Below are 24899 nucleotides of genomic sequence, written 5' to 3'. Positions count from 1 at the left end.
CTCCCCACGCTCAGGCCGCGGGTGGCTGTCCGTTCGGGGCCTGCCCCGCAGCCCTGCCGGGACCACAGGCCCCCGAGACGCCGCATCTGCTGGCCCGTCCGCTCGGAGACCAGTGTCCGCCTCTCACCACACGCGTCGGGCTGCCAGCTCCTGACTCTAATGAAAAGGACACGACAAGCGTTCGACGGGTCGCGGTTTCTCCTGGGTCGCTGCGTGTCCGCGAGCTCGCCCCTGCCTCTTTCCGGTCGGCTTTCAGCTCAGCCAGGATGCTGCTGTTCAGAGATAATTCACTTTCTGCACAAAAGCCTGTCCTCAGGCCCCACGTCACTCGGAGCGCCCCCGTCACCCGCACGCGCGCTCACGCGCTGGCCCCTGTGGCCTCTGCCCCGCCTGCCTCCCCTCAAGCCACGCTGCCTCCTTCCGGTCCTCAGGTGTGCCCGGCCTGCCCCACCCCAGGGCCCTGGCACCAGCTGCTGCATCAGCCTCTCCGGACACAGCTCTGAGGACCAGCCTGGCCAGGTGACCGGGTGGGTGTCGTGCAGGAAAGGGCTTGGGTGCCGGGCCTGGAGGCAGCAGGCCTCTTCCGCCCCGTCGGGCCTCTCTGTGTGACATCGCGGGGCCTGTGTGACATCACGGTGGCAGGGAAGGCCTTCCCTGGCTGGGAGCAGCAGCAGGGAGGCGGTGGTCAGTTTCCTGTCTGATCCGAGAGCTGTTGTCCAGGTGGCGTGTGACTGCGAGCCGTGTGGCGGGGACTCCACGGGGGACGTGCTCGCCAGGTGGGACCTGGCCCTCCCTGCCCAGCCGCCGCCCTCCCTGTGGCCCGGCCTCGCTGCGGCCTGGCCGCGAGGTCCCCTGTGCTGACCTGCTCTCTCCCCCAGGTCCCCTTGACCCCGGCCGCGCGTCAGCCGCGGCGATGAGGTACGCCCTGGAGTTCAAGAAGTCCCCCTCACACCTCCTGAAGAAATTTGCAGGTGACGGGCCAGGCCCGCGGGGCTCCAGGGGGCTGTGCTTTCCGAGCCGCGAGGCCCCGAGCAGGGGCGGCAGGAGGGCCGGCCTAGAGTGGGGAGGGGCACGCCGTGCGAACACCTCCCCTGTGAAGGGGACAGGGTGGGGCCTCGGGGCCCGGTCCTTCAACCCCTTGGGGGTTGTCCGTCCGCGGGTCCGTCCGCCCGACAGCCCTGCAGCTTTGCACCCGTGCGCCCCCATCTCTCCCGTCTCTCTCCGTCAACTCACCCTTCCAGGGCCCCCTCGGAGGGACACGTCCCAGCATGACGCAGGACCCCAGACCTCGGACACCACGCCGGGGGGAGGCAGGGGAGCAGGGCGGGGCCGTTCCCTGAACAGGACGGCGTGGCCGTGGGGCCCAGCTGGGGTCACGCAGGTGGCTGGGGGAGGAGGGCCCGGCCGGGAGTGGGCGCCACCGTACAGACGGGACCCAGGGCGCGGCCCCGGGCCCTTGCTTCCCAAAAGAAAGGCTCCTCAGAGACGGACGTGGTTTCCCTGGCGTGTCCCAGTGCTCTCCCCCGGGACCCGGCCCGCGCGCCGGTCGGTCTGCCCCCCGAGGGCACCTCTTGCATCTGAGGCCCGCCTCACACTCGGGGCTCAGTTCTGGAGCCGCGTGTTGATTGGGAACACGGGTCCGGGGCTCGTGAACTGCGGAAGCCAAACCAGGAGGAGGGGTGGGGAGGGGGCCCGCCGTGCAGGGGGCCCCGGGGTGCTGCCCGGGGGCGGGGGTCCCTCCAGCCTGGAAGCGCGGGTCTGGGACGTGCTGGGGAGGCGGGCGCCCGAGAGGACACCAGGAGGGGAGTGCTGGGGGGCATGCCTCACGGGCCAGGGGCACCAGGCCAGCCCCCGTGCGGCTTCTCCAGCCCCCTCTTCCCTTAGAAACGGGCCGCGAGGGGCTTTACAGTGTACAGGGCGCTTTCGCAGAAGTGATTTCAGTTTTCACGGCATCTCTGTGAGGGCGTCGGCGTCAGCTGTAGACCGACAGGCCGAGGGGGCAGGTGCGGGGTAGGTCCGCGGCCGGGAGCTCAGGCCAGGGCCCCGGCTGGAGCCCTTCCTCCCCCACCGCGGGCCTGACCTTCACTCCCTTACGTCTAACGGGTGTGGGGAGGGTCTCTGCCGAAGGGCTGCTGGAACGATCAAAGGAAACAGAACTTGGAAAACGCCCCGAGCGGGCTCCTCGCAGTCCAGACGCACTTGAAGCAAACCCGGCACGGCTCACATCCCCTCCGGCGCGGCAGGGACCAGCGCGCGCCCGGCGACCACGGCCCAGGAGCCAGCGCAGCCCTGCCCGTCCCGGGTCGGGGGGCTGCTCTGGCTTGGAGGGTCCAGCTGCAGCAGCGCCGGCAGGCTGGCGGGGGTGGGGGGCTCAGACTCTGTCCAGCCTTCAGTCAGCAGCACAGACCCCACGGTGGGGAGGCCCTGGCGACAGGACTGCGCACACCCGGGGTGGAGGCATCTTGGGACCTGGAGGAAAGGGCGCGGTGGGGGCGGGTTTCGCTGGAAACCCTTAATCTGAGAGGCTAAACCCCTCCCCCCGAGGTAAAGGAGGTTCGCTGGAGGCTTGGGAAGGGGGTGGGCCCTGCGCCCCCGGGGGAGACCTCCTGACTGCTGACGGGCGCCTGCTCAGAGCGGAGACCTGCGGACGCGGCCCTCCGCCCCCGCTGCAGCAGCTGCGCCTTCCTGGCACGAAACTTTCTGTCCCTTTGAGTTGACTTTTAAATTCTGAAATAATCTTCGGCCCGTGTTGATAATTTTAACTCCCTCTGTGCTTCGATGTGAATTAATAACACGTTACGGCCCGAACTCCCAAACAGCCATCGGGCCAGGTCTTTGTTCCCTCTCCTTTGTGGCGCGCTGAGCCCGCGAGCTCTCCGCCGAGACGTGTTGTCTCCGTAATCGCTGGAGGACTCGCATTATCCTGTGTCATTAACTTGACGTTATTGTGTTCAGAAACCTCATTCATTCCAGATCTGAGTTTCAAAGGGAGATTTGTACGATGCATAATTAAAACCATAGCAAAACCCATCGCACACGCCGCACGCCCCCCCGCCCCGCCCCGCGTTCTTTCGAGTCGGGGGGGCTGTGTCCCCGGGGTGACATCCGTGTGTGTCTGCTTTGCAGTGTGTGACATCCCCCTGTACGACATATGTGACTACAACGTCACCAGAGATCGGTGCAAGGAGCTCGGGTGCTGCTTCTATAAAGGCGTCTGCTACGAGAAGGCCGTTCCCAGTGAGTACGCGGCCAGCCCACCCGGCGCACGGAGACACGCGGGCCCGGGACGGCCGGCCTCCCCCGCCCGGAGCTCTGCTCCTGGACAGGCCTCTTTCTTTGTTCCTGGTCCCGTCGCCCTTCTCGGTGCAGCCGTGGGAGAGATGGCTTTGAGGGTGTGGGACGGGGACGTCGGCCTCGAGGGAGAGTCCACTCCCCGGTGGGCCAGACGTGCTGCTGAAGAGGCTTATCTGAGGCCCTCCGTCCTGGGTGGGGTGTGGAGGGCTGGGTCGGAGACGCCGGTTCTACACGCAGCCGGCTCGGGGCAGGGCTGCCGCTGCTGTGCGCGAGGGAGACCTGGCCAGGCGGGCGCTGCAGCCCTGAGGACCCAGGGCGCGCCCCTCCGACCGGGTGAGAAGGAAGCACAGACCTGACACTGTGCTCTGTTCCCGGTCACTGGAGCCCAGAAGCCCCTGGGGAGGTGGAACTAGCGGGGACGCCTGGGGTGGGGAGGGGGCCAGAGCTGGGGGGAAGCCGGACCCTCCCAGTCAGGCAGCCAGGGGAGAGTCACAGGGTGAAGCGGGACTCAGGGTTGGGGGCAGGGCAGGTGGCGAGCTAGGATTGGCCTGGCCTAGAAAGGATGCTCTAACTGCTCTCTGGATATTTCCCCACACTTGTGCCTCTGCAATTGTCTAAGTTAGTATTTCCAAACCCTAAATTCTACTCGATGGTCAATGCATTTTCTTACCCTGTTTGCATCCCCTTTAGGAACAGGGTGAGGGCTCTAGGCCTCTTGAGAAGGGGTGAACACGTCCCTGGAATGGGACCGTCTGCAGGAGACCTCACCAGGGAGGAGGAACGTGTCCCCAGATACAGAAGGACAGCCACTGGTTTGGGAACTGTGTCCTGGGCCCTTCTCTGCAGCCCCACCCCCCGCCCCCGGGGCCCAGGCACAGCTGCGTCCTGTACCTTTCCAGGGTTTCTTCTTCGCTTGTTTCTCCTCTGCGGCCCCACATGGGCTCAGCCACCCGCCCCCACGCCTGCCTTCTCGTTCCTGGACACGGGAAGTCAGAAACATTGCCTCTGGGACAGCTCGATCCCACAGACGCAAAACCTGACGCCAGCTCTTTCAAGAAAAGTGGTGTTCTGGGTCTTCCCTGGTGGTGCAGCAGTTAAGACTCCATGCTCCCATGCAGGGGGCTTCGGTTCAATCCCACATCAGGGAACTAGATCCCACGTGCATGCCACAACTAACAGTTCGCTTGCCACAACTGCGGAGCCTGCCGCCACAGCTAAGACCGGCACAACCCAATAAGTATTTAAAAAAAAAAAAAAGACAATATTGTATATCAACTATACTTCAATAAAATAAATTCTTTAAAAAAGAAAGTGATATTCTGGGCAAAACAATTCGAGAAGCTGAAGCAGCTGCAAGATCCGGGCTCAGCCAAAGGGAGAACATTGCTGTCCTTTACGGTGAAGATTTGGAATTTAGGGCAAAGAGGAGTCCGTTCAGCTCAAAAAGAGGCAGATAAGAGATCACAACGAATGCCCCTCACAACTGGAAGGCTTTTCTGGTGACAGTTTCTCCTCCAGATCTTGAGTTAGACGACTTGGGACCAGATCTCCTTCCTCATCCCCCAGCCGCCTCTGGGGACCCCAGCACCGCTAGGATGCCACACCCCTTCCCCGGTGCCTGCAGACAGAAGCAACTGGAAGTTACCTCCTTCGGTTGTTTTTACTGAGAGAAAATTCTCATGCCATAAAATTCACCCTTTTAAAGCTTATAATTCAGGGCTTCTAGTATATTCACAAAGTTAACAACCGTCACACTATAAATTCCAGAATGTTCCCCTCTTCCCTCAGACCCTGGCAACCGTGATCTGTGTCTATGGCTCTACCTGTTCTGGACATTTCATGTGAAGGGAGTCCTACAATATGTGGTGGCCTTTTGTGTCCGGCTTCTTTCATGTGTTTACGTAATGTTTTCAAGGTTCACCTGTAGCAGCTGTCAGCACTTCATTCCTTTTTACGACTGAATGATATCCCGTTGCCTGGATGGACCACACTTTTTTATCCAGTCAGTTAGTGGGCATTTGGGTTGTTTCTACTTTTAGCTACTTGAATAAAGCTACTAGGAACAAATGTACACAAAATTTTGCATGAACTTGTTTTCAGTTCTGTTGGGTATTTACCCAGGAGAAGATTTGCTGAACCATATATTAACTCTATTTTAAAAACTTTGAGGAAATGTTGAACTGTTTTCCACCTGGCCGCACCATTTTACCATCTCACCAGCAGTGTGTGAGGCTTCCAACTTCTCCATATTCTCACCAACATGTGTCATCCATCTTTTTGATTCTATCCATTGCAATGGGTATGAAGTTATATTTCATTGTCATTTTGATTTGTATTTCCTCAGTAAGTAATGATGAGCTTCTTTTCATGTGCTTATTGGCAGTTTGTGTATGTTCTCTGGAAAAAAGTCTATTAAAATCCTTTGCCCAGTTTTTAACTGGGTTAATTGTCTTTTTATTGTGGAATTGTAAGAGCTATTTATATGTTCTAGTAGACCCTTATTAGATATATGATTTCAAATACGTTCCCCCAAATCTGTTGGCTCTCTTTTCACTTTCTTGATAATATCCTTTGAAGCCCCAAATCTTTCCATTTTGATGACGTCCAGTTTATCTATTTGTTCTTTGGTTGCTTGTGCTTTTGGTATTTTTATCTAAGAAACCACCGTCTAATTCAGGGTGATAAAGCTTTACATTTATGATGTCTTCTAAGGGTTGTATAGCTTTATCTCATACATTTAGGTCTTTGATCCACTTTGAGTTAATTTTTGTATATGGTGTGAGGCAGGGGGGTCCAACTTCATTCTTTTGTGTGTAGATGCTCAGTTGTCACAGCACCATTAGTTATCCACTGAATTGTCTCTGGAGCCTTGTTGAAATCAATTGCTCCTAAGCATGAGGGTTTATTTCTAGACTCTCAATTCCATCCCATTGACCTGTGTCCATTCTTAACCAGCACCACACGGCTTTGGTCACTGTAGCCTTGTAATAAGTATCAAAGTAAAGAAATGTGAGTCCTCCAATTTTAAAAAATTAATAATTAATTTATTGACTGTGTTGGGTCTTCGTTGCTGCACACAGGCTTTCTCTAGTTGTGGCGAGCAGGGGCTACTCTTTGTTGTCGTGCGCGGGCTTCTCATTGCGGTAGCTTCTCATGTTGAAGAGCACAGGCTCTAGGCGCACGGGCTTCAGTAGTTGTGGCACGTGGGCTCAGTAGTTGTGGCTCGCAGGCTCTAGAGCGCAGCCTCAGTAGCTGTGGCTCACAGGCTTAGTGGCTCTGCAGCATGTGGGATCTTCCCGGCCCAGGGCTCGAACCCATGTCCCCTGCATTGGCAGGCGGATTCCTAACCACTGCGCCACCTGGGAAGCCGGAGTCCTCCAATTTTGATGTTCACTTTCAAGGTTGTTTAAGCTATTATGGGTCCTTTGCATTTCCATGTGAATTCTTGGGTCCTTGTCAATTTCTTTAAGAAAGCCAGCTGGTATTTTGATAGGGGTCATTTTTAATTGGTAGATAATTTGGGGGAAGGGGTATTGCCGTCTTGATAATATTAAGTATTCTGATCCCTGAATAGGGGACTTTTTCCATATATGTAGGTTGTCTTTGGTTTCCTTCAACAACAATTTATAGTTTTCAGTGTGCCAATCTGTTTTTCTTTTATTAAAGTTATTCTTACGTTTTGTTCTTTCTGATGTTATTGTAAACTGAATTGTCTTTTCAATTTTATTTTCAGATTGTATATAGGATCCTAGGTATATACCTAGAAGAATCGAAAGGTTGTTAGTATATAGAAATACAACAAATTTTTTATGTTGATCTTGTACCCTGCAACCTTCTTGAACTTGTTTACTAATTCTTGTCATTTTTTAGTTTATTTCTTAGGATCTTCTGCATGTAAGATCATATCATCTGCACAAAGAGATAGTTTTACTTCTTTCTTTTCAATCTAGATGGTTTTATTTCATTCTTCTGCCTAGTTGTCCTGCTAGAACCTCAGTACAGTGGTGAATAGAGGCAGTGAGAATGGACATCCCTGTCCTGATTCTGATCTTTGGGGGAAGCTTTCAGTGTTTCACCATTAAATACGATGGTGGCTTGGGTTTTATTAGATATCATTTATCAGATGGAGGAAGTTCCCATATCTTTCTAGTTATTTCAGTGTTTTTATCATAAAAGAATGTTGGATTTTATCAAATTCTTTCTCTGCATCTATAAGCACCTCCGTGATGGTCTTTATTACTCATTTCTTCAAATAGTCTTTCTGCCTTCTCCTTTCTCTCTCCTCTCCCTCCAGGACTCCCATTCTGCATGTTTGGTACACTCCATGGTATCCCACAGATCTCTGAGGTTCTCTTAATGTTTCTTAGTTCTCTTTTCTTTCTGTTACTCAGACTGGACAATCTTTTTTTTTTTTTTTAAAGAACTTTTATTGAGATACAGTTAACATACAATAAACTGCATATATTTAGAGTGTACAGTTTGGTATTTTTTTTCTTATTAGTAATGTACATATGGCAATCTCAATCTCCCAATTCATTCCCCCCCAACCCTCCCCGCTTTCCCCACTTGGTGTCCATGTGTTTGTTCTCTACATCCGTGTCTCTATTTCTACCTTGCAAACTGGTTGATTTGTACCATTTTTCTATAGTCCGCATATATGTGTTAATATACGGTATTTGTTTTTCTCTTTCTGACTCACTTCACTCTGTATGACAGTCTCTAGGTCCATCCATGTCTCTACAAATGTCCCAGTTTCGTTCCTTTTTTTACATCTGAGTAATATTCCATTGTATATATGTACCACATCTTCTTTATCCGTTCATCTGTTGATGGACATTTAAGTTGCTTCCATGTCCTGGCTATTGTGAATAGTGCTGCAGTGAACATTGGGGTGCATGTGTCTGTTTGAATTACGGTGTTCTCTGGGTATATGCCCAGCAATGGGATTGCTGGATCACATGGTAGTTCTATTTTTAGTTTTTTAAGGAACCTCCATACTGTTCTCCATAGTGGATGTATCAGTTTACATTCCCAGCAACAGTGCAAGAGCATTCCCTTTTCTCCACACCCTCTCTAGCATTTACTGTTTGTTGATTTTTTGGTGATGGCCATTCTAACTGGTGTGAGGTGATACCTCATTGTCGTTTTGATTTGCATTTCTCTAATACTTAGTGATGTTGAGTAGCTTTTCATGTGCCCCTTGGCCATCCATATGTCTTCTTTGGAGAAATGAGACCAGACAGTCTCGACAGAGTCATCTGCAGATTTGCTGATTCTTTCTTTTGCCTGTTCAAACCTACCATTGAGCTCCTCTGGTGAGATTTTCATTTCCATTATTATACTTCCAACTTCAACATTTCTATTTGGTTCCTTTTTTTTAATTAAATAATTTCTATCTTTTTGTTGGTATTCTTTACTTGGTGAGATATTATTCTCATACTAGAGAATGGTTAGACTCATATTAGACATGGTTTCCTTTAGTTCTTGGAACATATTTAAAATAAAGTCGTTGCCTAGTAAGTCTAACATCCGGGCTTCTTGAGAGAGAGTTTCTATGAATGGCTTTTTGTCACATACATGGCCGTATTTTCTTGTTTCTTTGCCTGTCTCATGTTTTGGTTGAAACCAGACGTTTTAAAGAGTATCATGCGGCGACTCTGAAAATCAGGCTCCCCTGCTGCCCCAGACCTCTTGCTGTTGCTGCTGTCATCCCTTCATGACTTTTCTGAACAAGTTCTGTAAGGTCTGTATTCTCTGTGGTGTGTGCTCACTGAAGACTGTGAGGTCGGCCCAGTGGGCAGCTAATGGCTGGACGGAAATCTCCGAGGATGCCTGGAAGCAATAGTCTCCCAGGCTCTGCCGAGGGCCCTGCATGTGTGTTGAGACCCACCTTCAACATTCGGCTGGGTGGTTTCCTCCTCTGCCTTACTCTTCACTTCCTGCTTGCACAGAGGCTCAAGGTCGGCCAGCAGTGCGAGTGTGTGGCCTTCTCAGGTCTTGGTAGGTGTGTGCACAGCCCTGGACGTGCCCACTGCCTTCTAGGTTCCGAGGACTATGTTACAGCTTCCCAAAGCTCCCTGTAGACATCTTATTCCCCAGGCTTTCCCTCTAAGCTGTGGGAAAGGCTGTTCACACAACACAAGGGCCAAGTCAAGTCAGTGAAAGGCAACCTTGTGAGTGGGATCTTCCAGGGAAGCACCAGATGGAACTAATCGTGACCATTTCCTGGGGACGGGACATTGACGCCGCTTCAGTCCTGTTCTGAGCCCTCCGGTGGTGCCAGGTGGCTGGTTGTCACCAGGGTTGTGGGCTGTAGGTTTTCGTGACTCTCTTGGAGCTGGAGGGTGGGCAGCAGAGGTGGCAGCAGGTACGTTAAAGTGTCCACAGATCCCTGTTGTGACTGAGATTCATCTGTTCACCTTGAATAAAGAGATTGCAGCAAGCTTTTGGTTGATTCTCAGAGTTCTGAAAAAGTTTATTATGACAACTTTGGCTGTCGGTCTCATTGCTTTCATGGAGGAAGGTATTTGGGGGTGGGGACTCCTCCTGTGCCGTTTCTGTGGATGTCACCCTGAAAGTGAATTCTGGGCTTTAATGACCCTCTAGTCCAGTTGTGCACAACTGGGTCGTGAGAGTTGCAATAAGACCTAGTGCTTCTTCCTTAGAGAGTGAGTTCATCGTCCTCCATCCATCTCATCATAAAACCCGCAGCCTTTAGCCAGTGTCTTACTTGCAAGAGCTGGCTGAGTCTCAGGTCTTCGGTTGCTGAATGGCCATCACGTTGCTGCCCCAGAGCGCGCTCTCTGGGGACTGTGACGGGCACTCCTGAAGCTGACGTCATGGCACTGGGCGGGGCGGGGGGGTGGGGAGGGTTTGGCCATAATTTGCTGCTTTTTGCACATGTCATCTTTTTGTTGTTTTGTGGTGGTAGTGGTTGGACACACACACAACTCACGACGTGGAGAGCAGTGAATGATTACAGTCTAGCTCACTTCATTTCCGTCATGGAGTTTCTCTTCTCAGAGGACTCCGGTGTCCTAGGCACACATGCAACTTAGTTTTTCTGAGATGTTTACCATGTGGGGCTCCTAAAAGCAGGAAACCTTAACATCCAAAGGGTATGTGTGTTCCTTCAATCTTCTGTGTATAAAGATGCAAACGCCATTCAGTTCCTGGGTGAAGCTGCAGGACAGGTCCGAGTCTTCGGCCATGGATTACCCCGATCTACGGACATCCTAGTGAAGCGGGGCCCTAGCAGCATAAGGCGGTGGAACAGGTCACTCGAGGAAGCACGCGGCTGGCGAAGGGACAGAAGCCCCCGCGGCTGCTGCTGCTTTTCTCTCTTTTTCATCTCTTCCATCTCCTGAGCAGCTTCTCATCAGACGTTTATTGTGGGTGTTGGTCCGTTTGTGAATGTCAGACATCATTTCAATCAGAACAATCACCTGATCCCTGTCCCTTATTTGAAAAATGAACCTTCTTCTTTATAGCACCTCAATTATTAGTGTCCTTAAGGAACCCAGAAAAGAACACAAACTCAAGAATTTTCATCCTTGAAGAGGGCTCGCTGTTCTGCAAGGGGGGTTGTCATCTTTGCATGAAGGCGAGTATGAGTCCTCTTTCCACCCTTTCAATTACAATAAACGAGTTGTGTGGGCTAGGCTTTTTCTTCTGACTTCTTTCGCGCTCAAGAGGTTGGGCCATCTGTGGGAAGAGTCTGGGCAGCGAGCCCTGCGTGTGGGTTCTCACTGTGCCCTCAAATTATTTTTCACGTCTTTGACATCTTTCTCATTCAAGACGGCGCGCGAACCTTTGTGCTGTGTAAGTTGTAGTATTCGGTGACAGGGTATTAGGAGCTCTTTGTACACATAATTCCATGTTATGAAAACCTTTCACCAACTTCTTAAATTGGCTGGTTTGAAGTGCACATTGTGTTATGGCATAATCTGTATTATTAAGAACATGAACTTGGGGAATTAGCATTAGATCTTTGAGAAAGAATTGGAAATTCAAAGAGAATGACTTGGCTTCACTCCTCAGTCTTGATTTTAGGGTACAGTATTTAACCTGTCATTTCTTCTAAGTGTTTGACTTCCGTTTCTTCGTGGGACTTGCTGAGACAATTTCAAAACTTTTGTTTAACTGTATTTGGGGGAGGATTTGCCAGGATGTTCCTTCCGTTGCTGCTGTTTCTGAGTGATCCGTCATGATGTGTGATGTATGATGAAACACCCGCGTTGCCTGCGACGGCGTGCTGGCCAGAGACCGCCGAGAGACGCGCTGGGAGTCAGTCTCTGTCTTCAGGAGCTTGACCTCAAGAACAAGAAGTGCTTGCACATGTGAAGAGGTGGACGACGTGCTGACAATTGGGATCTAAATCGTTGACTAAATATGTGTGTCTCTCTAACGGATTCACTTATGTACAGGTTCTGAATTTCTTTCATGAACCAGGACGCAGAATCACACTAAGGAATACCTACTCTCTGAAATTCAAGGATGCGAATTTCTTGCCGCTTCTTGTCCCTTAAGAGCTCCTGATTCACTCTTAGACTTTCTTTGTTTCAAATCCATTTGTTTGACATCATTTCACGTACACTTTGTGCCAAGGCCTAGGAACCCCCTAAGTTAGCTATCTACCACTGTGTGACACGTTACCCGAAACACAGTGGCTTCAAGCAACAGCTCGAAGGCTTAGCTGGGTGGTTTGGGCTCAGGGGACTCATGAGACTGTGGTGGAGATTTCAGGAGGCCGCGGGCAGTTGTCTGAGGCTGGCCTGGGGCTGGACTCTCTGCTCCAGGGGGTCTCACTTTGCTGCAGGTCGGACCCTTCTCCTTGTCACAGGTCTGCCCACTCATCCTCATACACGAGATGCTCTTCCCCGGAGCAGTGAGCAGAGAAGAGCAGGGTAGGAGCCACAGTGACCTGACCTCGCCTTGGGGGTCATGTCCCCCCACAGTGCCCCTGGCTCAGAGATCAGCCCCATACACTGCGGCAGCGTCTGCACCACGGTGTAAATTCCAGCAGGCGAGAATCACCGGAAGCGTCTCGGAGGCTGGTTATCACAGCCCTGGAGACGCGAGGGTGGACCTAGGAGCGTGCATTTCCCCGGGAAAGGCATCATGGAAAGAAATAAGCCAACTGATGGGAAGGAAGCTCCAACAAGAAGTTTCCTGATGCGGTCACTGTTGAGGGGAAGCGGGCTGTATCCGGCGCCACACAGCCCCCAGGCTCCCCTCCCACCTCGCCCTCTCCCTGTGACCTGCGGGCGAGAGCGCCTGCTGTACACTCAGCCTCTGCTCGCTGAGCAGCAGCAGCTCCAAGAACCGGAGCGTCTGCGTTTCCATCACAGCTTTTTGGCTTCAACCCCTTTCGGTTTTCTGACTTCAGTCCCACGTCCAGAACCCCTGTCGCCCCGCCATTTCCAGAGCGCCTGCAGAGGAGCGTGTGCAGGCCCCACCGGAGTCATCCCCGCGTCCCAGGAGGCAGCGTTCTCTGCAGCCACAGCTCACCTTCTGTTCCGGGTGGAACTGTGTCCCCCAGGGAGAGATGCTGAAGCCCCGGCTTCCGGTACCCGGGAGCGCTTCCAGTACCTTGTTTGGATGTGATGAGTTAAGATGAGGGCATCCTGGAGGAGGTGAGCCCTTGTTCCAGTAAGACTGGTGTCTTAGGAGACGCAGAGACACAGAGGCAGGGAGGACACCCCGTGAAGGCGGACACACGGGGATGGCGGCCGTGCGATGATGGAGCCTGAGATGGGGGGATGCATCCGCGTGCCCGGGGCTGCCGGGAGCCGCAGGGGCTGGAAGAGGCAGGGAGGTATCCCCCTCACCCAGAGCCTTCCGAGGGGCACGGCTCTGCCGACACCTTGGCTTTGGACGTCTGGCCTCCGGACTGCGGGACGCCACGTCTCTGAGGTTCCAAGTTGCCCGGTGGTGGTGCCCCTCCGTCCCCACAGCCCCGGGAAACCACTGCACAGGCGAGGACACTCATCTGGTACCGTTATTACTGGTGAAGGTGAAAACGGTTCAGAGGGAGGAGGAAGTAAGCGAGTTGAAGCCAGTCGAGTCCCTTCAGGTCGGCATTTGCAAGCCAGAGGGTTCCCTTCCTTTGGAAACGGGAAAAGGCAGCTGGGGAGAGGCTCCTCGAGTGCCCTGCTGGGACGCGTCTGCACTCCCACCTTCAGCGTCCTGAGCGGAGCCCGGGGAGGAGAGCGCGGAGGATGAAACCAGGGTGGGGGCGGGGTGCCTGATACCGTCGCGGGCGGTGCTCACGCAGAGCCGCTGGGCCTGAGGGGCCGTGGTGCTGCCCTTCGGTCCCGAGCCGGCCGGCGGATGGAGGCCTGAATCAGTGCTCGAGGGAGGCTGGTCCCCTGCGCCACCTGTGAGCCGGGCGCTGCGAGGGCCCCGCGGTGGAGGACCCCTGGAGAAGGCTTGGGGTCACCCAGCTCCTCCCTCCCCCTCAAATTTAGCCAACGGACGCTGCCACCCAGGGAAACGCGAGGGGAGTGGTGGCCCTGAGTTTTCCCTGTTGGGGGTGGGCTTCGAGATGTGAGCAGTTCGGGGCAGTGCAGACCCCTCGTTAATAAAGGAGAGTTCAGTCCATGAAATTTGAAATCAGACCCGTGGGATGTGTCATCCAAAGACATCTCAGTGTTTTGGGACAACTGACCTGAGTATTGAGGGACCGTTTCCAGGGAGCCGGGGGTAGGGTGCGGGCCCAGGTCGCAGGAGGCAAGGAGGCTGAGTGCTGCTGTTTCTGGGGGACAGACAGACGAGGGAGCCTCTCCCCACGCTGTCCTCAGGGGATGGTCCACGGGGTCCTCTGGGAGCCACGGGCCGCCTGCCCTGAGTGTCTGCAGGTGGCGCCTTCTTCCCTCTGCGGGCGGCTTGGACCCCTGGATGTGTTTCCAGGGGCAGCAGATGGAGGGGCCGGTGCTCAGGGCCGAGCTGGGCCTTCTGGGGGGCAGGTGGAGGGCGTGGCTGACGTGGGGAGTGTCCCTTGGGGATGAAGCCGGGTCCGAGTGAAGACCTGAAATTGCTTTCCAGCTTACGTGCAAGTGTTTTCCGCCTTAATAGTGATCATCGCTGGGGCCTTTATCGTCACCATCATCTACAGGTCAGTGCCTTTGTTCTCGGAACCTCACCTGTAGGCCCGAGAGGAGGAGGAGCAGGGCGGTGTGGGCGGGCGGCTCCCCAGCCTTGCCGTGGGGGACCAGGGGGACCCTCTGTGGCCACCAGCCAGCCGGGGGGCGGGGGGAGGCCCATGTATCTCCCCGGCGCTCTTGATAGCAACGCCAGCGGCCCTGAAGGACCCCTGACATCGCCGGGCTGGCCCGTCCCGCCTCAGCCTCGCGGCCAGCGAGCGCTGAGTCTGCAGAGCCGGCCGCGGGGGGCGCACCCAGGCTGGCCTGTCCCTCGGCCTGTGACGGTCGTGTTGCAGCTGTGTGCCCAGACCCGAGTCCCCGGGTGGTGTGAACGGGGAGGACGCACCCCGCCAGGCCCCGGCAGCTGCCTGCGGTCCACGGGCAGGATGGGAACGCAGCCTTCACGGGGGGCCCGGGCGCCTGTGAAGCGAACAAAAGCCACTGAGATTAGTCACTTTGTCCAACACGGAGGAAAACCATTTTCCTCTCCGAGTGGTGCCGGGTGCCATCTCGGTGGACCGGGCTGGCCGTGACCTGCACGTGACGCTCCCAGTTCTGTCCTTGGGAGCCCGGGTGCCACGTGCCGAGTCTGTTTGGAGCACGTGTAGGAGACAAAAATGAGGACGCGTAAGACAAAGCATTTATCTTGGCAAACACACGTGCATGGTCGCGAGCCCTGTGACGTCGGGGTGCGTCCTGGCGGAGGGCTGGGCCGCCCGTAGAGCTTTCCACCCTTAATTTCTCTGATTGTGATAAAACCTCTCTCTCCATCAGAGTTGTCCAAGACTGCAGGCGAGAAAAGCAAGTCCCTGCGGAGGCGCCTGTGTCCCTCCAGGCCAGTGCTCAAGTGGAGACGGTGCCCTCGGGGGAGCAGGCGGGGTCGAGGGGCCTGAGCACGGAGGCTTCGCACAGGAGCGCGGAGAGTGGCGGGGAGGACGGTAAGGCGGCGGGGGCAGCCGGCTTTGCTTCCTCTGAGATCGCCTCTGGTGAAGGTCGTTGGCAGCTCTGCCGTGCCTTCCACGAGGGACACCTCCTTCTTAGTTTGGACGGAAGCCTCATCTGTTTCCTCCGCCTGGGAGGGGCGGGTTTGCAGAGTGGATGCAGCACAGGCTTCCCGTCCACAAGCGCATCTCCTCCTGGAAAGGTCGCCTTCCTCCCCTGCCCGCTCCGTGCCCCCAGCCCCTCTGGCCGGCAGCCGCGCGTGCCGGGGTGTGGGCGGCGGGGCCGCGGGCGGAGCGCAGCCCAGGTGCTGGCTGGCGGGCAGAGGGCGTCACCTCCTTCTGTGGCGCCGGCAGCTGTCGTGTCCCACCCGCTGCTCTGGTTTCCAGGACGCCCAGTTGCTTGCCTGGTCACGTGTCCTCCTCGGTGGCCTTTGGCCGGAGCCCCTGGCAGGTTAGAGAGGTGTCCTCAGCGATGGGCTCTGTCTTGGGCCACGTGTGTGCAGGAACTCCGTCAGGGCTCCTATCACAGGTCACAAGGTGTGGCTTTCCTGGGGCAGCGAGCGGACTGCCCGGACGTCCTCAGGGACCGGGACGTGGCCCCTGGTGGACGTGCAGGCCCGGTGCCCGCCTTCTCAGGGTGCTCCCTGCAGATGCTCCTCCCCCAGGAATTGGTGGAGAGACTCAGGGCGGCAGAGACCCCCTGCCACACTTGCTTTCAAGTGGGTCACAGCCAAGTGTGTGCCGTGTAGCTCTGTTCGCAGCTTGAAGACACTCCCCGGGGACGGCTGAGTATTCCATTCAAACGCCCACTTCCCTGTGTTTTGTTTTGAATCCAGCCACACTGACTATAGCAGAAGATGAAGAAACTGAGGACTGAGGTGCGTGACAGGGACCAAGTGAAGATGGGAGGAAATCTCTGGATGAGGTGGGGCAGCCGGGGAGCGGCTGTTGGAATATGTTGTGGAGTGACCACTCGACGAGAAAAAATAAAGGTATTTTGAAAGCTTCGTGTTCTGTGTGGTGTACCCAAGGCCGGAGTTGCGTCTCAGGAAGGGGAACGCCTTCGGAGTTGAGACCGTGCACCAGGAGCTTTCATTTCTGACGCTCGGCTTGGGACCGACCCCGGGACCAGGCAGCTCACGGCGCTGACTCAGCACCGAGGCCCCCCCTGCAGAGGACGGGCTGCAGGGTCACCGGGCGGGTTGTCACGCAGACCCGCAGGGAGGTCAGGCCTTGCCCAGTGGGAGCAGCACGGCCCTCCCCAGGGGGCCCCGCCCGTGACAGGACGCACGTGGGTTCAGCATGACTGACACACGCGAAGCATGGGTGATGTGGCCCAGGGAGGCCCCATGTCTTGGAGAATCCCTGCTTTTATGTTGGAAACGTGCGTTCTCCAGAGCTGCACAAAGGGACTATTTGGATGAGAAATCAGCACATAGGAGCCCCTAGAAGCCCTTGTCTGTTTTCTGGCTGGTATGTTCTAGCACATGTGGATGAGAATGGTGGGTCAAGGTCTTACCGCCCCTCCCCCTCACACACATCCTGCTGACCTTGGGCGTCACCCTCGGGTTGGTCTGGTCCTAGCGGACCAGAGAGCGACCACGTCAGGCTCTGAAGGCCCCGCCTCCCGACAGCTCTCCACTCGGCTGGTGCGGCGCCCAGGCGGCCACGGCGGACGGAAATGCGTGGCTGTGGCGGGTTCCAGTAAAATCTTTTTTATGAGAACAGGCGACAAGGGGGACGTGCCACTGCGGTTTGTCACGCCCAGGTCCTGAGATACTAGAAGTGTGTTTGTGTGACCTGGGAACCTGGGAACTCCTTGGACTGTCTGCAAATAAAGGGGGAGAGTCCCAAGGCCGTGGCCAGTGAGTGTGGCGACTTCTGGCTGCAGACCCACGCTGTCCAGAGGGCGCTGGCCCCTAAGCGGCCCGCGATAAAGCGTGGCCCGCACGGTGCTTCCCCCGTGTCCCCGCACGTGACGGCAGCCCAGCGCCTGTGCCCCCTGGGGCCGGGCTCTCGTTCTCACCCTTCCCACACGGTCCTTTCGTGTTGCTCAACCAACGGTGAGATCTTTAACAAACACCGATCTCCCTTCAGTAGTTCAAGTTTCCTTAATTATGCTGCATCTTTTCTTTTGTGTTTTCTTTTCAGTATGATCCAATGTTGCAAAAAAGAAAAAAAAAAAGGCTTTCCACATTTGTGACTACTGTACCCATTATATCTGAGCTGTCTTTTCATACTGACGCGGAGGCTGAGAAAAGATGAAATTTTAAAGGACTTTATCAAAGACTAGAGGCCCCCTGTGTTAAATTCCTCCATCCTCTGGCCCTTTCTCTCCCACAGGCTCATTCACCCAGACTCTATATTTGCTCTCGAGGAGAGAGAAAACTTGCGTATAATTTTCCCCCAAATTGTCTTTATTTCCTTCTGTTATCGCTTCTGTAACGTGTACCTGCATCCTTACCTTAACTCTGCTTTTACTCAGTTCCTGAATAAAATATCAGCCTCAGCCTGGTGCCTTGAATGTCGCTATTTCTTTCTTCTTTCTGGGCTGTGAACTCTGACTTCATCACAGTGAAGTTAATCCATGGACTTGACCCCCCCTCTTCAATACAGCTAGGGTTATGTTTACTCTAACCCCAACTCAGATGGTCTAAATTCCCCAGTTTCCAAAATTATTCCCACATAATTCAGAATATCGACTTTTGTGGTAAATCCTTTGTGAAGAAATTGCTTTAGATATTTCAGTAATAAAGCATCAACTTTGCAAACTAAAATCTGCAAGGAGATGTCAAAAACATTTGCTTTTGCAAAGAAGTGGTATACAAAATGCATTGCATAGGAAGAAAATATGGATGAATACAGAGGCAAGAGATTTTGCAGTCACGTTTGATGAGGGAGGACACACTGACCTAGAAGCTTGCAACGTGGAAGCGTGTGCAGTGTAAGAACAAGAGAATTATTGGCAAGGAAACGTGCAGCCTTCCTCGTGGGTGCCTTGCCCACTGCCCCGATGACACCACAGATGCCCCAGTCCAGGGGTCCACGCTGAGTGTCGGAATCTCGGCCACGTGCTCTGGTCCCTCCTCACGCCCAGATGTGTCCACGACCTGAAGAGATGAGGCCTCGCCCCGGTCCCCAGCCACGCTCGGGAAAGCAGAGGCTCCCACGTGGATTGAAGGGGGCCTTTTCTTCCTGCTCTTTCCTGATTGCACAGTGTTTTGGGTCCCGCCTGTCCCGTGGGACAGGGACAGACCCTGCTCTTCCCCCCGAGGAGCTCATCGTGTGTGTCGACTTGATGGGCCACGGAGTGGCCACGTGTAGTCACACATTGTTCTGGATGTTTCTGTGGCTGTGTTTCTGGATGAGGTTCACCAGTGGGTGGGTGGACGGAGCGGAGCACAGTCCCTCCGCCACGTGGGTGGGCCTCCTGCAATCAGTCCAAGGCCTGACCCTCCCGTAAGAGGGAAACCCTCCTGCTGGCCTGATCGCTTTGAACTGAGACATCAGTTTCCTTCCTTTGGCTCTGAACTGGAACACGTCCTCTCCTGAGCCTGATGGACTCAGACTGGGACGCACAGCACGAGCTGTCCTGGGCCCAGTGCTGCCTGCACGTCTTGGGGCGCGTCCGCCTCCAAGATTGCACAAGCCAATTCCTTATAATCAGTCAATCAGTCAGTCAATCAGTCAGTCAAGTCTCCTACTGAGTCTGTGTCTCTGGAGAACCCTGACCAGTACACCCCTGGGCGATAAAGAAGTCGGCCTCAGCCTCGAGAGCGATCTGGTGCCTGGGAGGAACCTCGAGCCCCTGGAGCCCCCGGCGTGGCAGGTGTGTCTGTGTGACTGGCGGGACCTGGTTAGTTTACAGCGACACGGTGACTCAGGCTGGGACTGGCCAGGCTGGGAAGACCGAGCCCAGGATGCCAGCCTGGCCTTGGGGCTGGGGATACAGCAGTGGCTCAGTCCTGTCTGTATAAGTGAAGCTGCTGGGCTGAGCGTCCCTGGGTGGGGACCCACGTCCATGCAGTGGGGCTGGGGGTGGGTGATGTGTCCTGAGGACGCAGCGGTGTCACCCGTGGGCCCCTCCCCCCTCGCCCTGCGTGTCTCTTCTTGGGCTGGTTCTGATGTGCATCCCTTTGTTATCAGGAAACAATGATCCTAAGAGCAGGGCTTCCCTGAGTTCTGGGTGGTCTCGAAGACCCCCAGCTTTGCAGCCAGCTGGCCCGAGTGTGGGTGGTCTGGGGACCTGACTTGTGGCTGGCATCGGGGGTGAGAGCTGGTCCCTCAGGGCCGCGTGGCTACGCGCCCTTGTACCCCTTCCGCACTGCAGAGGTTTTCCCACCAGCCCCCCACTGCCTGGGTGGGAGGTGGACTCACAGGCTCCCGTAAGGATCCGCCCTGGCGCTCACTGGGGACAGGAGAAGCCTCGCCTCCCTGTGAGGGGCCAGGCCTGCTTTGCAGACGCACAGGACGAGGAGGCTTCGCCAGGGTCGGGCGGAGGCGGGGGGACAAAAACTCTGATCTCGGGGTGCCACGGCCCTTCTGTGCCTGAAGGAAAGCAGCCGTCCCGCCGAGAGCATCCCGTCTGAAATGCAGGCAATAAGTGCTCTGTTTTGCGTCCTGAATCTCGGAATTGTTTCGTTCCCGACGCTGAAGTCGGCTGTCCCTCTGCAACGGGGGGAGCCAGGGAACCCTCATTGCAAGGGAACAATTCCCTTCCACAATCGGCCTGACAGATTATGTAATACTTTTTATTGTCCTCACTTGTCTGAGAATAGAAACATTTTATTCTGAAAGTAAGGCGGCGTACACTATAATCTGATCTTTTGACGACGCGAAGAAAAGCGGATTTATTTTTAGAGAATGAACTTGCTGCTCTGTCCTAATTTGGCTCGGGCACGTGGGGGTGGGTGCGCCGCCCGCCGGCACGCGGCGCTTCCTGGGTCCCATCCGCACAGAGGCCGCGATTGATTCTCCACCAGGAGAGAAGTCAGAGCATTTTCTTTGGCTCGAAGCTCCCCCTGCCCTGCCCTCCCACAATGATTGCCAGTCTGGCTTTTCTTTTGCTTGTTTCTAGGTTGCAAGCAAATGGATTTGATAAACAAGTCCCCATCTCTTGCCTTGGTAGAGTGGTTTTAGGAATTACTGGAGGTCTTAGGATAAAGGTCAGGTCCCTCTGCTGCGAAGGCTTTGTCCTCCCTCCGTGTGGGGGCCTCTCTTTTCTGGAGCATGGCTGGGGACTGGGGTCTGGGGTGAGGCCTCATCTTTTCGCGTCACGGACACATCTGGACGTGGGGAGGGACCAGAGCGAGTGGCTGAGGCTCGGACACTCAGCATGGGCCCCTGGGCCGGGGCGTTGGTGGCATCCCTGGGGGCAGTGAGCAAGGCCTCGGAGATGCTGGGCAGGTCGGGGGAGGCTGCTGTCCGGCCTGGCCGCCGAGGGCAGTGTTTCATCCTGAGAGCAGCACGTCATCAGTCCTTTTGAGTGAACAAAGGAGGCAGTTTCTGTGAAGTGTCTGCGCCTGCCAGTTTCTGGGTGAGATGGCGTGAAACACAGAGCTTACCCAGGGATGCAGGGGTGGGACACAGAGCTGGCCTGGGGGTGCAGGGGTGGTGGTGGTGGTGAAGGTACTAAAGTCCTGCGGGAAGCACGGTCCTCAGCCGGGAGAGGGGATGGGGAAGAGGCAGGAAGACGGCCTTGCAGACATCCGCACTCTACGGCCGGAACCTGTTACTATGGGATGGGGACCCCTTCACAGATGGGCTGACGGGCAGGGGCCTCGAGGTGGGGAGATTGGCCTGATCGTTCAGGTGGCCCCAGCTAACCACATGGGTCCTGAGACGTGGGGACTCTCCAGTGGGGGTCAGAGGGCGATCCCACCACGACGCGAGGCAGAGCGGCATGACGTAGCCGCTCTGAAGGTGGAGGGGCCGGGAGCCGGGGAACGCGGTGCTTCTGGAAGCTGGAGAAAGGCAAGACGTGGTTTCCCCCTGGAGTGTCTGGGAGGAGCAGCCCTGTGACACCTTTGCTGTGGCCCCAGGAGGCTCGTGCTGGCCTCCGGGCCCCGGGGCTGTCAGATGACACGTCGTGTTGTGCCCTGAGGTTGGCAGCAACAGCACACAAGGCGGTGGTGGAGGAGGTCTGGGGGGAGGGGCCGCGTGAATTCGCTGTCGGGGCCCCTGGGTACCACGTGCACTCCTGGACCAGTGGTGTCAGCACCCCCTGGGGGCTCGTTAGAAGCGCAGGCCCCTGTGTCCACTCCAGCCGGACGGAGGCTCAGTGTGCATTAAACAGCGTCGCAGGCACTGCCTGCCCGGGTCCAGGAGGGCAGGCCGTGGAGGGACAGAGACAGGTAGGACCTGGTTTGGCACATCTTACCCTTAGCCGCCAGGCCCCTGTAGGCTTCTTCCGTGTGGAACACCCCTCAGGCGTCCCTAGACGATCGTGGACGATGACAGCCCAGTTACTAAGTGGAGGGAGCCTTCCTCAGAGTTTGTGTGATGTTTCCTCACGACCACATCCAGGCTGCTCGGAGGAGGGGCTGTTCTCATCGCCGCATCCCTCGGGAGTCGCCTTTAAGCAGCCCCCTGCTCGTGTGCATCATCATTAATCCCTTGAAGAAGACGACATCTCCCAGGTGTGTCCATTTTACGTTACCCTTTCCTCCTTCTCAGCTAGCGTTTTGTGTACAAGTACTTTGAAATTATGTAAGCCTCCTCATCAAACCTCCCACTGTTACATTCACTCATTCATCTTCGCGTGGACGTACGGGCCAAGGGCTGTAATCTGCGACTACCGTTATTTATTTGGATGTGTAAATTCTCTCTCTTCAGCCAGAGGAAACCCCTGGCAGCTGGCTCTGCCTCTCTTGGGCATGTGGCCGTCGTCCCGGGAGACCCTTCCGGCTTTCTGACCCAACACGGCATTCTGGTCCAGCCCTGGGATCGGCTGTCTCCCAGGAGCCCTGGTTCTGTTAGTGATCCCTCCTTTCCTCTTAGATGTGAGGTCACAGCTGCAGTCACGCTCGGCCGTGGGGGCAGGGGTCTCCCCTCGCCCCCAGGAGGAGGCTGCGGCCGCGTCCCCACCGCGTGGCCCCCCTTTGTTCCCAGCAGCTCCGGGGACCCGCTCGGGGCCTCCTTTCCCCCCGAGCGGAGGTCCGAGCCCATTACCAAGGCCTGCTTGTGCAGCGCTGCGCCTCTTCTTATTTTTTGGTTGACTTTTAAAAACCCACTTGTCTATTCTGCTTAAATTAACCCCCAAATGTTGTTTTATCCGACGGTTTGTCGCCGCGTGGCTGCCGATTGCGGCTGCACATCGTTTCTCCCCCAGCCTTTAGAGGGCCAGTCACTATGGTAACCAGATTACGGAAAATGGCTTTGTCTCCTTAAAATACCCTTCAGAGAAAGGTCATTCGGTATTAACATTTTCCGACTAAAACTAGCAAGGTAAGCAGCGTGGAGGACACCTTCTGCTGTGCCTGTGTGTTTTCCGTCGTGCAATTTCAGGAAACTCAAAGCAGGACTACATATCAAGAGTAGGAAGAGTTCTCACACTAGGACATACGTGCACGTGTGTTTGTCAATTTGAGGAAATGTGTTTATTTGGGGTCTGTGGTCACAGCGTGAGCTTTATTGGCTCTTGAGGACCACAGCTTGCAGTTTCCCAGGTCCGGGTGTGGACCCTGATGGAGAGAGACGCCCTGCTCCCGGCGGACCCGGAGGTGCCTGGAGACGCTGGGAAAGATGATCCTGCGGGCACAGTGGCCCCAGAGCCCACGTCCTACAGGCTGTGCCGACAGGTGAGGGCGGGCAGACCCGTAACTCTGGGTGTCGTGACAGAGCCCGAGGCGGGTCAGACAACAGAACACGTTTTGTTGTCTTCCATTTACGCTAAAGATTTCTTTTTCTTTTTTTTTCATTTACGCTAAAGATTTTATACAACAGTTCATTGGCTGTAGGTTTATTTTTTTCAGAATAAGAACAATTTGAGCTGTATTTTGGTTGCTCAGTTCTTCTACCTTTTCATTTTCCAGGAGGAAATGGAAGCACAGAGGTTTGTACGTCTCAGAGCTGATTTCTATCCTGATGGTGTTAGACGTTGCACCTTGAATCCTGTGTTGCTTCCTTCTTAATAATTACCCTCCATCAGATTCACGCAGAGGAGAGTTTAACACGCACATAGTCCCACATGGTTTATGGAGAAGTCACCGTCCCCCCGCCCCAGATCCTCTCCCTGAGGTGGCCACCGCTAATTGTTTTGGCGGTGACTTGGGGGTTTTCTGGGATATTTCTGAACAATCTGCTTGAATAGCTACTTAGATCTGCTTAAGGAGCTGTTTCACCAGCACTTATTGATACTTTGTACCAGGCACTCTTTTTTGTTTGTTTAAGCTTTTTAAAATATCACTTTATTTGTCAGGCATGGTGCTAATCATATCCATTATCTTCTTAAAGACTACAAGATTCCTTGTGGAACATATATTTTACTCTGTTAAAAAGAAAATTTAAAAAATATATATATTTAAAAAAATGAACAATAAGCATTGACGGCATAGATAGTTTCTCTTTTTATATGTAGATCAAATATCCATTAATAAAAGTTACATTTCATTTCTTAAATATTTCTTAAATACCACACATTATACCATCATGCTGCATTCCTTTCAGCTTTTTTTTCTTTAATAACTTTTATTGAGATACAATCGACATGCAAAAAACTGCATATGTTTAAAGTGTACAACTTGATATTTTTTTTCTTATGAGTAACGTATATATGGCAATCCCAGTCTCCCAGTTCATTGCCCCTGCTTTCCCTACATTGTTCTCTACATTTGTGTCTCTATTTCTGCAAACTGGTTGATTTGTGTACCAGGCACTCTTCAAAGTGCTTTCCACATTTTAACTTCTGATTTTCTCAACAACCCAGTGAGGCAGGTACTATGCATAGACCCATGAGAAAACTGAGACACAGAGAGGTTGAGTCGTTGGTCCAGACACACAGTGAGGAAGAGGCGGGGATGGACTTTGACCTTGACATCCTGGCCCCTGTGTTGTTGCTGTATCAGTGTTGCCTCCTGTGCACTGACTTGCTGTTGTGGAAGGTCAAGGCTTATTCTCTCACCTCCTCCCCTCCCTTGTTTCCCCTCCTTCCAGCTTCCCGTCTGCACCACTGATGGCCACATTTGCGTGTGTGCTCTCTGCCTCTGTCTCTGCCTCTGTCATACACACACACACACACACACACACACACACACACACACTTCTAGACTCATCCGGAGGTGCTTCAGCACGTATTTCCCAGGAACGAGGGTACCGACTGGACGGTGCTGTTCTCATCCCCAGCAAATCAGAAACACTCTGTAGTCCAGTTTGCCCAATTGTCCCCAGATGCCTTTTACACAGTTTTTCCATCTCGGAACAATCGAGGATCACACTTTACGGTTGTTGTAACTTCTCCCTAGTTTCCTTTAAGCTAGAGCAGTACTGATGCCTTTTCCCTCCCCTCAGGACGCTGACACCA

The 24899-nt window shown here is 54.6% G+C and overlaps 1 protein-coding gene across 1 annotated transcript; it reads left to right on the top strand.

Moving 5' to 3' along the window:
* Positions 1–913: 913 nt before the first annotated feature.
* TEX29 (testis expressed 29) lies at positions 914–16256 on the top strand. Its single transcript, XM_057707810.1, has 5 exons — positions 914–971; positions 3127–3237; positions 14341–14410; positions 15213–15376; positions 16216–16256. The coding sequence occupies exons 1-5, from the start codon at positions 914–916 to the stop codon at positions 16254–16256; spliced, it is 444 nt and encodes a 147-aa protein (XP_057563793.1).
* The last annotated feature ends 8643 nt before the right edge of the window (positions 16257–24899 follow it).

Source organism: Hippopotamus amphibius, chromosome 14 (genome assembly GCF_030028045.1).
Source record: "Hippopotamus amphibius kiboko isolate mHipAmp2 chromosome 14, mHipAmp2.hap2, whole genome shotgun sequence".
NCBI lineage: Eukaryota > Metazoa > Chordata > Mammalia > Artiodactyla > Hippopotamidae > Hippopotamus > Hippopotamus amphibius.
The sequence above is the reverse complement of the archived record's forward strand: the minus strand, read 5'-3'. Positions and strand labels throughout refer to the sequence as shown.